This window comes from Manacus vitellinus, unplaced genomic scaffold, assembly GCF_001715985.3.
Source record: "Manacus vitellinus isolate BGI_N305 unplaced genomic scaffold, ASM171598v3 scaffold_23_pilon, whole genome shotgun sequence".
Classification (NCBI taxonomy): Eukaryota; Metazoa; Chordata; class Aves; order Passeriformes; family Pipridae; genus Manacus; species Manacus vitellinus.
The window spans coordinates 7,598,769-7,614,314 of record NW_021939718.1 but is presented as its reverse complement, the minus strand read 5'-3'; the positions used below and the strand labels follow the sequence as shown (position 1 = coordinate 7,614,314).

The 15,546-nt window shown below is 44.0% G+C and overlaps 1 protein-coding gene across 1 annotated transcript; it reads right to left on the bottom strand.

The window, feature by feature from the left end:
* Positions 1-12,329: 12,329 nt before the first annotated feature.
* LOC108639695 (E3 ubiquitin-protein ligase Topors-like) lies at positions 12,330-13,423 on the bottom strand. The gene has a single exon (XM_018072793.1). It carries the CDS (start codon positions 13,383-13,385, stop codon positions 12,330-12,332), a length of 1,056 nt encoding a protein of 351 aa, XP_017928282.1. The 5' UTR covers positions 13,386-13,423.
* Between the last annotated feature and the right edge of the window lie 2,123 nt (positions 13,424-15,546).

Sequence of the window (15,546 nt, the reverse complement as noted above, 5' to 3'; positions counted from 1 at the left end):
TGGGGAGTTTCACAAAGGGTGTGAGGACAGAAACATCCTCCTATCTCACAGGCCTCTTAACACCTAGTTTATAGCCTGAGGGGTCAGGCTCTATGGGCAGAGGGTGCGAATAGTCTATTGACAACAATAGTCTAGTTTCTGGGAAATGACATGGAAGGCTATAGAATACAGTTTTGGGTTACACCCACCATGATGAACTGATCTCAGTTGTCCTAACTAGGACAGGGGGGTACATCAGCAATTAATCAGGAGGGAGGGTGACACCCCCTCCCAAATTCGAAAAATTACCTTTTGAGGTAAAATACCTGTTACCTGTTGAGTATTTAACATCTTAAGTGACCAAGAGGGTACAAAAATGTGGGAGGTGTGTCCAAGGCACAGGGTATGTGCCAGGGCAGAGGAGCCCAGGAGAGCATGTGCTGACATAGGTAACCTCATTGGTCAAAGAAGTCACATGGTGTTAAAGGATAAAACAGCGCCGATTTTAAAATAAATGCTCTTTGTTCACCATCACACGAGGAGGTGTTTTTCTTTATTATATAAGGCATACACCAACCCTACACAAAAAGAGTGTGTTTTTCAAACCACGTGTGCTTTTCCGGGCCATGTGACTTGGGATTGCACCCAGCGCTGCGATAAAGGATTTCTTGCTGCAGTTTTCCTTGTCCTGCAAGTATTTTTTGCCATTTCATAAATTGAAAGCAAGGATTTTTCTTACATTTCCCCTTAAAATAAGCTGATGTTTCTCAGCCAATTACACGAATACTCTCAGATAAAAAAATCTTATATAAACCATATTTATAAACTCTGAATAATTGAAAGTTGCACAGTTAATAAAGTTGTGACCAGTTTTAATAAAGGCCTTACCACTTTTGGCCCTGTTTTATACAAATGGTTAAGATAAGTTTGTTTCTGTTAAGAAAAGTTTAAGAAAAAGGTTTAAAAATTGTTCTGTAACTCATCATAATTATAATAAGGAAAGGGGAAATGTGGTGGTTTATGCTACAGAAAGAGTGCTGCAAGGCATTTTGGGACTTGTACTGCGGTACTCTGTCGCACATGCTCAATGGAGTGCTCAAATGTCATTGGCTGAGAAGGTCACATGTTATGATGTATCACAGTTTGAATTGTCTATATAAGCTTTTGTTGTTCTTAATAAAGTTGATTCAGTGTGGCAGGAAGAATGCAGCAATTAACCATGGGAGTTGTGGTCTCCCGGGTTCTCCGACAATATTTGATTGTCATTGGTTAGAGGGTCACGTGACATGTTCAGGCGTGGTATTTAAACCTAGGCAGTTTGAATAAACGGTAATTCTACTCTGGCACTTGTTTGTGTTTGAGTGGGGTTCGTGCCTTGAACAGCACCTCAATTCGGTTGCATGCCTTACATATGACGGGGTCTGTGCCCACAAATGCTACATATCACTACCTGGGCTGGGCTGTCCCACCATCCCTTCTTGCCTCTGGCTACTGTCATCATGCAGAAGCATTAGCCCAAGCATTTCTCTCTCCATTTGGAAGAGCATCGTCTGTTGCTTTGAGGGCAGACTGGTGCGAGCCGAGGGTGCTGTGTGCCTCCACACAGCTCCACTGCAGGGTGCAGAGATCCCCCCTCAAACCTGTGCAAATGGAGGGTGTCCACTACCACACTTTGGTGTTTAGCAATCTCTACACGGAAAAAGATGGAATTTTGTTAATGAGGACTCTTGGTGTTGTTAATTGGAGGGGTATTTCTCTTTGTTTTAACAAGGGCCTGTTAAAGTATGCCATTGTATTTCTTTTCATTTGGATTTGAACTTTGGTTACCTTTTAAGAGTTGTAAAGGTCCAAAGGTGCAGGCAGCACCTGGAATTTCAGAGTAACTACATATTCCCTTTTTCCTATGAAAGCTAAGGCCACAGATACTTCAGGAAATGCATCTCATGCTTTTAAAGGACTCTGCCTCAGTGTGCTGTGATACTCTGTGGAGTTCTTTGCACACATGTACCCCAGAATATACCCTCATTATATCACTGCCTCAATTGCATTTAATTTCTTTTTCCCTCCTATCTCATGTGCCCTGAAATCATAACATGACAGAAAGGCTAGGCATGGAAGGGATCTTTAAGGTCACCTGGTCCAACTCACATGCCATTGTCAGGGACACTTTCCACTAGACCGGGCTCATCAGACCCTCATCCAACCTGACCCTGAATATTGCCAATGATGGGGCATCCACAACTTCTCCAGGCAACCTGTTCCCATGTTTCACTGGAGCAGAGGAGCAGAATCCCCTTCCTTGACCCACTGGATGTCCTTCTTTAGACGCAGCCCAGCATACCATGGGCTTTCAGGGCTGCAAGCACACAGCACTTGCTCACATCCAATCTTGCATTCGCCAGTATCCCCCCACTCCATCTTTGCAGGGCTGCTCTCAGTCTATTCATCCAGCTTTGTTAAGATCTGGAAGGTGCCTTGACGGAAGAGGAGGCATTTCACAAACTGGGAAAAAAGTTGTAGGTCTAAGGAAGAGAGGCTCAGCCAAGTGGTGGCATCTAACTACAGATGGGGTAGACATTCAGCCGTCACTAGATGAAGGGTTTGCAGGTTTGGGGTGCAAAATGTAACATCTGGGGGAGGAGAAAAGGGTACAGAAATTCATAGTTTCAGCAGCTGATAAATAGCAGTATTAGAACATGTAGCAGTTAATGGAAGGCATATTTCTCATTCAGGATTTTCCTATGTGGGAAGACAGTGCAAGTTCTGGTGGCTACATGTCAGTGTAGAGTCGTGATGGCCGATAAAAATACCAGGAGTCAGTTATGTGCAGGAAAGATGTCTTCTTCTTCTTTATTTTCTCATCTGCTTTTTTATACCCCTTGCTAGCAGTAAGCAGTATCCTTATTTTAGGTAAGCAAGCAAAAGCATTTTCATTGGCTAGGATCTATGGGCGATACATTTGGCAAAGCTCAAGGCCTTATTGCAGTTCCCACATCCTAGGCCTACCAACTTTACAGCCTGCCTTTGTTTTCTCCATTAGGGCTGCGTACGGACTTCCTTATCAAGGATACACCTGAAACTTTTCCCAGTCGATATCTCCATCCTGGGAGCTAATAGACCCGCTATTAACCCCATCAGCTGCACTCACTTTTTGCTTGGAAGAGGATCTCAACTAGGGGAGAGCAGCATGTGCTGTGATGGTGATTGAGACATGCTCAGAGGCCTGACGGGGAGGAGTAGTTGAGGCAATGGAACCTGCAGGGAACAACAAAGGTGGGAATGCTGGCACTACCTGGTAAGTGCAAGTGTAATTTAGTCCTTGCTGCCTGCCAACGGAGAAAAGAGACCTCAGGGCTGTAGGTCAGTGTTACTGAAGAGCAGGGGAAGAAAACCTGACTACAAAGCATCTCTCTTTGGAGAAAGGGCTGTGAAGTCTCTGTACTTCAGGTACTGTGCATTTTGCTATTTATCTGTTGTGCTGCAGAGTTGTTTCCCCTCCAGACTGATTGGCTTGACAAACAAAGTTTTATTGATATCTCTAAACAGGGAAGAAAAGCCCAGGGAATATCACAAAACTTGCTTTCTTCTTCACCTGCTTCTGGATATGCATTCAGAGCAGGATCTTAGTTGTGACCCAGCACCTGTGGGCCAACACCTTACAGAAATGACACAAATAGGGAATGATTTGTACAAGGGGAATGGTTGGAAATTTCCTGAAACAATGCAGAATGAGAGCACTTGTCAAAGCAAATATTTCTTAAAGCAAATACCTAACAGGAAAGCCACCATACCAGCTGCTGAACACGTGCAGTGGGTCAGTGCAGAGAGCAGAGAGAAGGAGGTCTGTAGGTAAGGGGTGTTCAGAACCTGTCCCCAGGTGAACTTTGCAAAGTAGTCCCTTCACATGGCAGAAACTCTAAAGCAGCTGTGACTTACCTTCCTACTGGGAAGAGATGGAGGAAGATCAAAGAGATCTTTAAGAATTTGCTGCTTTCCAGGAAGCAACCACACTAAAGTGCTTCAAGTGGACAGACCAAAATTGGAAGATTCAGCTGGGACTTGGGGAACAGTTTCAGAGAGGGAGGAAAAGATGTGTGTGCTTGGAATCAGCTCTTTATTTCAGTTGCAGTGCTTAAGAAAATGTTTTTCTTCACTTCTGGATGCGTTTCTGAGAGGTTAATCCAGAAGAAACATATTCTGAAAAAAATTCTGTCTCTTCTTACCTGCCTAAGATTTCCTCAATCGATCTCTTTCAGGATAAGAGGAAGCTTTTGTTGCTGAAGGTTAAACAGGCTTTGGACAGTACATTAGAAAGAAAGGAAGAATTTGTAATCATTTTCAAATTAGAAGGCCTCAGGAGGGGAATATCTCTGCCTCCAAGTGTGGCTGAAATCTGGTATTTTCCACCTTGCTGTTTTTCTTCCTCTTTCATTTCACACAGTTTTCAGGAAATTATCCTGGATCCAGTGATTTCTGTGTCAGCCTTTTTGATGTACCTTCAGGGACTGAAACCTGACATTCAATAAAATGCTTTTTTAGCAAGTGTAGGTCAAAGTCAATGCATGGGAAAAAAGTGGAGGCTGTACTGGTTCAGTAACCAACTCAGTTACTAGGAACTCTCCTCATTTCAGCCGCCCTTCTGGTTCCACATGGCTATGTATCAAGCCACAGCCTCAGGGAACTCTGTCAGAAGACAGTAACCACCCTGTGGTTCCAGGGACATCCCATTAGTCCTTCTTCACCCTGGTCTTCTCAGTGATGGAGGTCCCAGAGTTGTTCTTCTGAACAACTTTATACAGTCCAGGTTCTGGGTATTCACAAGGTGTAGATGCCATTCCCATTACTTGGGATGGCATGTGTATAAGCAGTTGCTTTCTTTCCCACAGTCTGACACAGTGGAAATTTTTGTCTGGATGCATTAACTAGGATGTGCCTTGCTCAGCCTGGAATTAGTGCCTTCATGTTGCAAATTCCACCCTTTTGTGCTTATCTCAAGTTCCTTTGGTGGCTTTGACAGCATTTTGAGGCCATCAGTGGTGCTCTTTAAGTCCTTACAACATGTCTGTGCACATATAGGACTCCCTTCCAAGACAGCCTTGGAGCTGGCACTCTATATATGTGTTGTGCCTCTTTTCCTTATATACCATAGTTCTGGTAAGACTTTCTACCCACTGGCAGAGCTCAAACCGTGCTACTTGTTCGTTGGTCTACTGAGATGATCAGCTGTTCCTGCCATCTGATCCACTGACCTTTAGGGAATTATGAATTTGTAGAATGCGTGTGGGTCCTCACATGTAAGGAAACCCCAAGCTTGCTTTGCCTCTCACACAGACCGTGCAGAGAACATGCAGGACAGCTCAGGATCTCATCGTCCTGTGCTGCTGCTGCTGCTGCAGAGGTAGAGTGCCAGTTAATGAATGATTAGCAGGATAATAGACACCTTACAGCACCTCAGTCATTTCATCAGGCACACACCTTCTACAAGGTGTGCAATACAACATTAATTTTACAGTTAGCCAGGGAAGGACATGTGAATTTCTGACATGCTTTGGTAAAGGATAGTCAAGGCAGTTGGCTTCTTCTTTTCTAGAGCTTCACGGTTTTTATCAAACCTGTGATCTTTAATTCAGCTGCAAAAGGACCTGATCATCCAAATAATAAAGATGTTATTCTTAATTAGGTTGTTGATTTTTGAGACATTAGATAGTATTAATTTATTCTGTGAATTAGACAGTGTTTTGCTAAGAGATTTTGGGAAAAAAAAACCACAGACTTGATGACTTCTATTTCCATCCATGAAATAGAAGGGGAGAGGAAGAGAGGGGAGGGGAGAACACCTTCTTGTCTGGTCTGTGGGTCTGTTGATAGCTGTCATGAGCTAGCAGAGAGGGAGCTACAAGAACAATCAACTGCAGCTCAGGCAGCTGAAAGCGACCTGTGTGGAAAGAATGAGTATCATTACCCTCTTTCTACTGTAATATTTAATACTCTCCTGATACTTCATACTATTAAATTGTGATGAATTAGGGCCATTACCTTTGATTAAATTCAACCACGAGCTAAGTGCTCAGTGACACTAAAAGGGCTTTTACCGAATTAAACCAGACCTGAGATAACAAAAACCACAGCAGAACCTTTCACCCAGCTGGTGTTCACCAAAATGCTACCTCACCTTTTTAGAGGTAGAAGGAGATTGAATCTCTTAACCAACTTGTAAACTGAACTGCATTGAAATGTATGATATTCATTTTATAAAGAGAAATACGAAGAAATGCTCATTCCAAAGAATGAAATTAAATCCTTTCTCATGGCATTGGATTACACTCCAGCCAGGAGGAACACATGTCCCTCCTGTAGAGAGCATGTGCATAGGAAATAGTCTTGTTTTAGCATCCCAAGATGTTCCAGATACTTTTAGGTAGGAGCAGAATTTTCTCGATTGATAGTGATTCAGAGACATCCCAGGATTAGATTGCCCAGTCACAGCAGGTACAGCAGTGCAGTCTGAATTTTGAACCTACCCCTTTCAAAACCAGGAATTACCAAACAAAACTGAGTCTCTCAGGTTTCCCTTCACTTTCTGAGTGGTAGTTTAATGAGTATTTTTAATTTGGTCTTTTTTGAAAATGGTAGTCCCTTGTCTAGATTTCAAAATTAACATGCATTTCTAGTACTAGCTTTTGCCCTTCCAGACCTTTCTAATATGTAATTTTCTTCTCACTGTGTGGTGCATCACACTTGCCTCTGGATTTATGCATAGGAAACCATGCCTAAGCAATGGATGTAGTTCTTAAATAAAGAGCATAAAATCAGTCACCTTACAGCCTGTTGCAGTTTGGAATCTGTATGTGAAGGAGGATTCATGAAATCAATACAGTATGGATTATTGAATTGTGAAAATTAATCCATGTGAACAGTAATCCAGCTGATACTGACACGATCTATCATGTTACTTCCAGGTTGCATCTCAGAGATTTCAGCCTGTTCTATTAAAACATGAATTTAAATGTAGTTTTGTCTGGTTTTTCTGCTTCACGGTTGTACTGGGATGAAGTTGTGATGATATTTTTGGTCTGTGTTTGGCCTTAGCCACCTACAATAGTTTATAGTTCCACCTGACAAGTTCACTGATAAAACAGTGAATTCGTTCTTGGAGGAAGAACTTCTGTATAAACTGTTTTAATTGGTGTCCTGTGATTGGTTAATTGTCCGTCAATGGCATTTGGAGGAGAAAGTGATGATGAAGTGAGGAATGCTCGCCCCCAGACTCAATTAAGAAAGACCCCCAAAACACACCGCGCATGCGTAGGGGGATTTCCGAAGTTCTCACGCATGCGCAGAAGAGGTGCACTTACATAACCAAGAGGGTGGGATTGGGAACCTCTGGCAGGGCGGTACTGGCCACACCTCCCCGGGCAGGAGTGCCCACTGAATTGTATGAAAGCAGACACGTTTTCCGTGTTCGAGGCCGGCTCTACACGAAGGACCGAGTTGCTGATAGCGGGGGTGCCTGCTGAAGTGGGAGCCTGCCAACCCTTTGGAAAACGCAGCTGCTGCAGAGGGCTTTATAAGTAGTTAGAGTGGGTAAGACCATCTTGTAAGTGACACCTGGGTGAGTAGGGTGTCGTGCCTTCCTCTTTGGTTTTTGGTTCTCTTCCCCCCCTTCCTATTCCCCTTCTCTCGAGTGTCTGTCTTCATTGTTAACCACCTTTCATAATAAAAAATTTGCTTTATTGAGTAGCAATGGTGTCTAGTTTTTCATGTTCCAGTATACCTCAGACCTTTTCCCTAATACAACGGCACTTCAATTTCCATGTCTCCAGTTATTTTTGTCCTCTTTGTGTGGTTCAGAGCCCTGGAGCATGTCCCTTTGAGATCAGTCAGTCTTTCCTTGTGCAAACATCCGGAACACATTTTCAGTGTCACTGGGATGGTGCCTAGAGCTGTTTTGAGCAGCAGCACGCAGTGGCTGCAGCCTCCTGGACACCCATGTGCTACAACTCTGCTGCCAACCAGAGAGCAGTGCAGAGGTTTCTCCCTTGCTCAGTTTGCAAGGAAATGGCCCATGAAAAGAGAGCAGAAGAAAACACTCACTGGCCAAGAGCTGATCTTGGCTTCAAAGAACCCTCTAGGGCAGGCTGGCTGTCCGTTTGTCCCACACACTGCTCAGAGAAGGCCACAGGACAGTACCTGCTTTTGAAATGCCTCCACAGCTGGACCCTTCTAGGCCCTGTACCTACAGGGAGAACTCGATAGAGATATGTATGTACACACATAATTTTGCTTGTACTCAGTGCAGAGCCAGAAAATGATCCTTCTTGATACCTGATGGAAGAAACTAAATCTTCATCAACCCCTGACTGCCCTAAGGCTAAATTTACTCTTGAGGGGGGCAGGAGAGGAGAAAAGTTTACCTGTGCTGATGCTGCCGGGAAAGATGAGCTGGGAAAGATGAAATGGCTCAGCCATGCTCCCTGTGTCACATGGGCAAGGTGTGTGGGAACCTAAGGGTGTTGGGAGAATAGAGATTATATGTGAACAATTTCCTTTGCATTCCTGTGAGCCTTGCTTTGGCATAATTGGGTGTGGACAGTAAAAGCTAGCTAAGTATGGCTACAGGCATTGAAGTTAGAACAAAGGAGGCTCCCTGCCAAAGTTAAGGTGGAGTTTCAGGAGGGTAAATGTGTGTCCTCAGCTCATATGAACACCTGTTGTGGTCCAATTAACAGTGGACAACAAAGTATGTTTTCCTTATGTATCCAATGCTGTGTGAAGAAGAATCACATGTTTGAGCATAATACAAAGTATATAAAGTGTCTTTCTTCTAATAAAGCCGACATTTTGCCAATCATACTGGTCTATGAGCGATCTGTCCGTGCCCCTCTGCCTATATAAGGGGACATTTTATGGGTGGGTAACAGCTGGAGGAGCTTTGGTAGTGTGTGCTTTTGGTAAGGGCAATTGTTCCTCGGTGCAGGCTCCAGCTACAGTTGAGCGGTCCATCTGTTTTTGGAGACTTCCACGGGGAGAGGTTAGCTTTGTGAGCATAGAGCTTGGAACCTGTGGTGTGACCACCTAGATGACTTCTTTTTTAAAGGCAGAGTTTGTGATAAGTCAGGGATTCAAATGAGTGCTACAGTGTCACCAAACAAAATTTATTACACAATTAATGCAGCCTTAAATGACTGTTTTCCATCATGAAGGTGTCTTGTGGAATGTACAAATTTTTCTTACACCTAAATGTACAGAATCTTTTAGAGTTTTACCTTTCAGTTGCATTTCCACCTCGTTGTTTTACATGATCTTGATTCTTGAGGAAAGAATTGCAATTGTAAAATGGCAATTGGATTTATCTAGGAAATGTAGATACAAATCCTCTTTGAGTGCAGAGCCACAGATATTTTAGATATTTATAACTTACTTTAAATGACCAATAAAGTAGCAGCATTATTAGGGTGAAAAGGAGTCTTCTCTGTGGGATTCATGTTACATTCCCTTTTGGTAAAATGCCTGGATGACAAACAAGTAAGCAAATTTATACTCACGGTAGCTCATTTGGAGGTAAATATTGAGTTCATTTTGTATTTTCCACTTAATCTGAATAAAGTAAGTCAATATGATGGCTAGAGACTGCTGCCAACACTGACTGCTCTTCTCTTGATGAGGTGACTGGTAGTGACAGTTTTCATTTTTCCCCAAACCAGTGCTGTCAGTGTTTATGTATTTGTATTAATGAGAAGGGGTAGAGTGCAGTTTTGTGGTTTAGTGGAGAGAAAAACAGTGCCTGAATTCAATTGATTTAATTTTTAGTTTGATTACATTTTTTTGTCCTAAGTCTGAAAATGAAGGACATCCTTTTGGAAGTGCTCAGTATCCAATATCTGTGATCTCAGTCGCAGCCAAGTGACACCTTGGAACTTGTTTACCTTTAACTGACTAAGTGAAGATATGAGCTCTTTTGGCTTCTTTTAGAGATGGAAAAAAACCCCAAAATCAAACTCGAACCAGTTTTCTGAATCCTCTGGAAAATCTGACTTATGCAAGAAAGTGTGATTTTGAATGTGCAGATTTTCTGATATCATTCATTCAGACACTTGTTAAGTCAGACCAATAATGCTCTTTATAGTGGTTTAGCACAGCTGATTGAAATAAAATCACTTGAAATTTTGGCCTCAATTTTCAATGATGTTTTGAATATGTGAATATCCATTTATGAGAGAACAGAATGAATTTGCACAATTCCATTATGGCTTTTTGTTCAACACACACATCCTCTCCTTCTCCCTTCTCTGACCTTGAGTACTAAAATAAAACACCTGCTTTGGAAATACAGCTCAAATGTAATTGTTTCCGCTATTTTGCTTAATGTTTCTACGGGAGTTAAAAATATTCAGTTGTAATTTGCTTTATAGCATTCTTTGTAATTGTGGGACCAACAAAAAGACCACAGGAATTATTCCCACCAAAAGAAAATATGCAGAATAGCATTAGAAAGACTTTCTGGCAAAACTCATATTTTGCTTTATAGATAACTATTAAACTTACACTTTGGAATAAATTTACCTAGCAGGCTTTCAGTTCAATTACAGCAATTGTTTTTCAGCAGGATAATTTTTCAGAAAGACTAGACAAGGAAAGTAATCACTTCAGAAAATTCACAAAGATATGCAGTACTCTCATGGCTGGTTTCATCTTGAGAATGGCTTCTGATGAGAAACTTAATCTTTCAGGACAAAGAATTCAGCTGAACCATTAAATTACAAAATGACCCTCCAGAAACCAGATCAAGGTCATTCAGACCAAATCCTGTGCAAATATTATGGTCCAGTGTGTTCTTTGCAAGGATGTATTATTTATAGATTGGATTATAATGATCACCTCCAAAACCCATAGGTTTTCTTGGGCATGTTGCAGTAAGGCAAGGAAATCACAGGCAAGAAAGAATAGAAAACATGATCTGAGCAGCTAAAAAAAGACAGACAGTGTCATCCTTCTGGAGCAATTCTTGAAAGCAGACAGTCAATAGGGACAGAAAATGTGCTTTGGGGAAATTTCAGCAGAGAAAGATTAAATGTTTGTAGAGGGGCAAAACAGTCAAATTTTTTTCTGAAAGTTTTGCATGTGATCTTCCTTTTACTTAATTACCATCTAAACATGAAATTTTTCTCTTGTGCCTCTCTGATGTTTACAAACACAAGGTGCATCCCTTTTCCAGAAGGCAAAAAGGAAAATTCATGAGCCTTGGAATCAACAAGTAGCTGTTTTCTCCTAGGAGAGAGGCTTTAAAAGAGCTCAGTAAAGCTGCTGAAGGATTTGGAGTCAGATATGGCTCTGTGCAGGTGTGTGTCAGAGTGCAGTACTCTCTGACCAGGTTCTTTTAGATACCCCACACTTGGAGGGAGAAATCTGAGCCAAAATCCAAAAGCGATGGACCAAAATGGACATGAGATTATTATTATTATTTTTTATTATTATTTGTAACATACCTTAAGAACTCTCATCACGTAGATGCTTGTATTGTTTTTTCTCCCTTATGCCAAGGTTCACCAAATCTATCTTCACAAGCACAGGTGATTTGTGGCTGTCTAAGAGCCCATGTGCTCTGGAGCACATTTGAAGTTTTGCTTGATATAGCACAAATCATATATCCAGCATACAGACTGAGTTGCCATTGCAACTTAATGTAAGTTCTAGCAGCAAAAATAAGAGTAAATGTCTGGTCACCATTTTATCTAAATCTTCAGTTTTACCTTGTCTGTCTGATATTGGCCTCCTCCTTGGAGGTCATCAAGGAACAACTTTTGTGCTGATTGGAGCAGAACAACTGAGTCAACCACCTTAAGTCTGTTTGCCCTTGACTGCCCATTCACAGAAGAGGCTTTGTGGACCAAAGTCACTGCTGCCTAGTAGCTACTGGGTTCTTGTTGAGGTCCTTAAAGACTTAACAATCAACTTCAACCACAATTAAATTGCAAGAACTGTATTGGAACTCTCTTTCTCCATAGCTTCTGTGGTGCTTGATCCAAACTTTCCTTTCACAAGCCAGACAGAATCTGGCACAAGATTTTCAGATATGCTGGTGTTTCAGTATGTCAAGCTCTCTCAGTTACTGAGGGACTCAGATATTTATAGATTTATTCAGACGCCTGGCTCTGTGGGACCTAAGAGAGACCTCACTTGGCCCCTTCAAGAAGCCAGACATGGAAAGGGGAGGCCACTTCCTGAAACCTGCCATGAGTTCCATTAGCCTCAGGTTGTGGTTCTTGGATTGGAAATTGGCAATGAAGAGAGATGAAGTTTCATCACTTCATCTGTGTCCCTCAGGACTGCAGGGGTCAGGTCTGTCCATGTCATGGCTTCTTGCTGGGCTTCGGAGAGCCCAGAGGGCTAGGAGCCCTCCTCTTCTGGGCACACCGGGCTGCTCCAGGTGAGCAGCCTCTGCCCTGACCAGGAGTGGAGTGGCTGTGGCTGCTGCCTTGGGCAGAGGGACCTGCCACTGCTGCCTGCTCTGGCTCTTCCTGGGGCTGGTCCTCCTCTACAGGGATGGGTTCAGGTTGGGGGCAGCTGGGACCCTGGTGGGGGGCAGTCTCTACTGTAGCAGTTTCTTCCTCCACATTGGAGCCCGCAGAGCAGCTGACAGGAGTGCCCGTGTGGGCGCTGCTGGACATGGACCAGCTGGAACTGGAGCTGGAGCTGGAGCTGGTGCTGGCTGCTGGGCTGCTATCCTCATCCCCAACAGCCTGTGAATGCAGCAGCCTCATGGCCTCCTCATTGCACTGTTCTGCAATAGCATTGATGAGGCCATGGACCAGCAGTGCTGTGTGCTCCTCCAGGAAGATCAGCAGCCTCTGGACCAAGACCTCTGCATCTGGACCATAGATGCAGAGGTAGCGCAGGATGCAGCTCTCTGTGGCCTCTATCAACCACCACCGGCCCCAGTATATTCCCTCCAACCTCTGGCGCAGCCAGGGCCGCACGGGATCCAGGAGCTGCTGTTGTTGACGGAAAAGTCCTGCCCAGACCTCGGGCAGGAGGTCACCAACAAGTTCCAGCCTAGAAGCCCCTTGCTCATCTGGGGACAGTGTCTCCTGTGGAGAAGATGGAGGGGACACCACAGGGAGATGGGGACTGTTGATCTCCAGGTGGCCAGGAGCTCTCTCTGCCTGTCTATAGCCTTCTGGTGACTCTTCAGGTGAGGCGATGACCAGCTGTATGTAGTCCTGTTCACTCTGCTCAGAAAATCTGACAGTCTCTATCATTCTTCTGCAGAGTGGGCACGATGGATTTCTCCTTGTCCACCGCAGGATGCAGCCCAGGCAGAACTGGTGGCGACAGGGCAGAGCAGAAGCCACATCATTCCGAGTGTCCTGGCAAATAGGGCAGGTGCTGTCTGTCTCTTTGGCCATTTTTGTCCCAAGCTAGACTGGCCAGTGCTCTCCTGACGTCTGAATACAAGAAATGAGGGCTGACATGTCACAATTCATCCTTCTACGATATCACAATCCGCTGCTCAGTGATGTCATTGTCCACCCCTCAGTGATGTCTAAATGGGATGTCCACCTCTGCAGACTCACGGTGTCAGGAGAAAATGGAAATACCGTCTCCTTTTTTCAACTTCTTCATTTCTATGTTGCTCTTTCTTGGCCACCTGTTATGTGTCTGTGGTTCTGTGCCTCATCCCCGCTCCTGATGCCTTGCTAAATTTCCTGTGAGGGGCAGAGTGGTGGGAATAGTCAGCATGGACTGCCTGCAGCTGGGTGACACCTTCTCCTCTCACTGCCTTTCCTTGGGCTATGCCAGGATTTGGAGAACTTGGGTGGTCAGTGGCCAATCCTGGGTGAGAGTCCCCTAGCCCTGTAGGTTGTGCCCCTACTGGCAGGAAGAAGCAGAAAGGGATGTTTTGCTTCAGCTCATCCAGTGCCACTGGCACTCACTCACAGTGCCATGTCCCTCTCCGCTTGCCAAGTCTCCATGCTTCTGGAAGACAGTGCATTGGTGCTCCTCAAAAGCACGGGCGATGGAGCCTGGCCCCACACCTGCAGGAAGGAGCTGGAGTTGCTGTCCCTCCAGAGTAGGGTAGGAGGGCTGGTGGCACCCTGCTCATGACTCTGGAGAGCCCAGGATGCACCACCACGTGGGCTGGGCTGTCCCACCATCCCTTTTTGCCTCTGGCTACTGTCATCATGGAGAGGTATTAGCCCAAGCACTTATTTTTCCATTTAGAAGAGCATCATCTGTTAGTTTCAGGGCTGGCTGGTGCAAGGCCAAGGTTTCTGTGTGGGGTGGCCACGTGGCTCTGCCCATTAAAATCTCACCAGGTGAGACAGCCCGTGTTCGCTATTCACAGGGCTTCTCTTCTGCCTCACTGGGAAAGGTCATCACATCCAGGCGTTTCAGGCCAGTCCCTGCACAGGATTTTTCCTGTTTAGTTTTAAAATCAGGGTTTGTCCTCTCTGCAGTTCTCCTGGATTTGGGGTGATGGGCACAAGGACAGTTGGTGCCTGTTTTTAGGGCTGTGCCTTGCTTGCCCAGCAAAACTGCTCCTCTTGGTGCTATCTAGCAGTAGAGGAGCTCTAAACCCAGTAAAGAGTTCTCTCTGCCATTTGTTTTTGCCAGCACAGTAACAAGGATGGACCTCCATCCTGGGAACACTCCTGAAATGACAGGCTCCAAAGGACAGTATCTGGGCCCTTGAACAGAATAAATCTGCAAATACACAAATTGTCCCCTCAGCCCTGGGTGTACAGGTCTACTTGTCTTCTCCTCCTGCCTCACATCACTTTAGTGAGAAGCTGTACTCACCACCTGAAGCCTGAAGAATCTGAGTGGCACCTGACAGCTTCATTGCTGACCAAATGAAAGCCCCTTCCTGATCATTCAAGCTACAGAACTGTGGGAATACATAAAAGTATGTATGAATTACACAAATCCTAATTTGTGTGGGGTTTTTAAAAAGAAAATAAATCAAATGTACTGTTCTTTAACTTTCCTCTTCCAGTCAAAAAACATAAAGAAAATATCTTTAGATAACATGTTGATGGTGTAGTCACTAACTCAGTGTCTTCATTAAAGCCTTGTACTCTTATCCCATTCCAAAATAAACTCGAGAATAGACAGATGAGAGAAAAATAGGTACATAAGGAAAATTTTGGGCAAATCCTTCAAAAAATTTGAATCCCTCTCTTGTCATTAAGATGTAATCCTCCTCTCTGTGCTGGTAGGGACCGTTACGTTCCAAAGTCCACTCCACTGCAACGTGCAGGGAGCTGTAAATCCCTGCAGCCATCTGCAATCTTGGGAAAGTAAATGATCACAGCAACATTAATCAATGATGATTAATGCTTGATAGCATGGCAAATATGTGTGGGTGTGCACAACAGTACCCAGCTGTAACCAGAAGAATTTTGATAGTCAAGCTGGTGGTTGTTTTGAGAGTATGATGACTTTTTTTCCCTGTGAAAAAAACACTTCTGTTGCTGTTGAGTGAAATTGCTAAAGACATATGAGTCAGGGACATAAAGCAAGATTAAAGAAACCCAGATCCTGTGATAAAAGACTTTCAAGGAA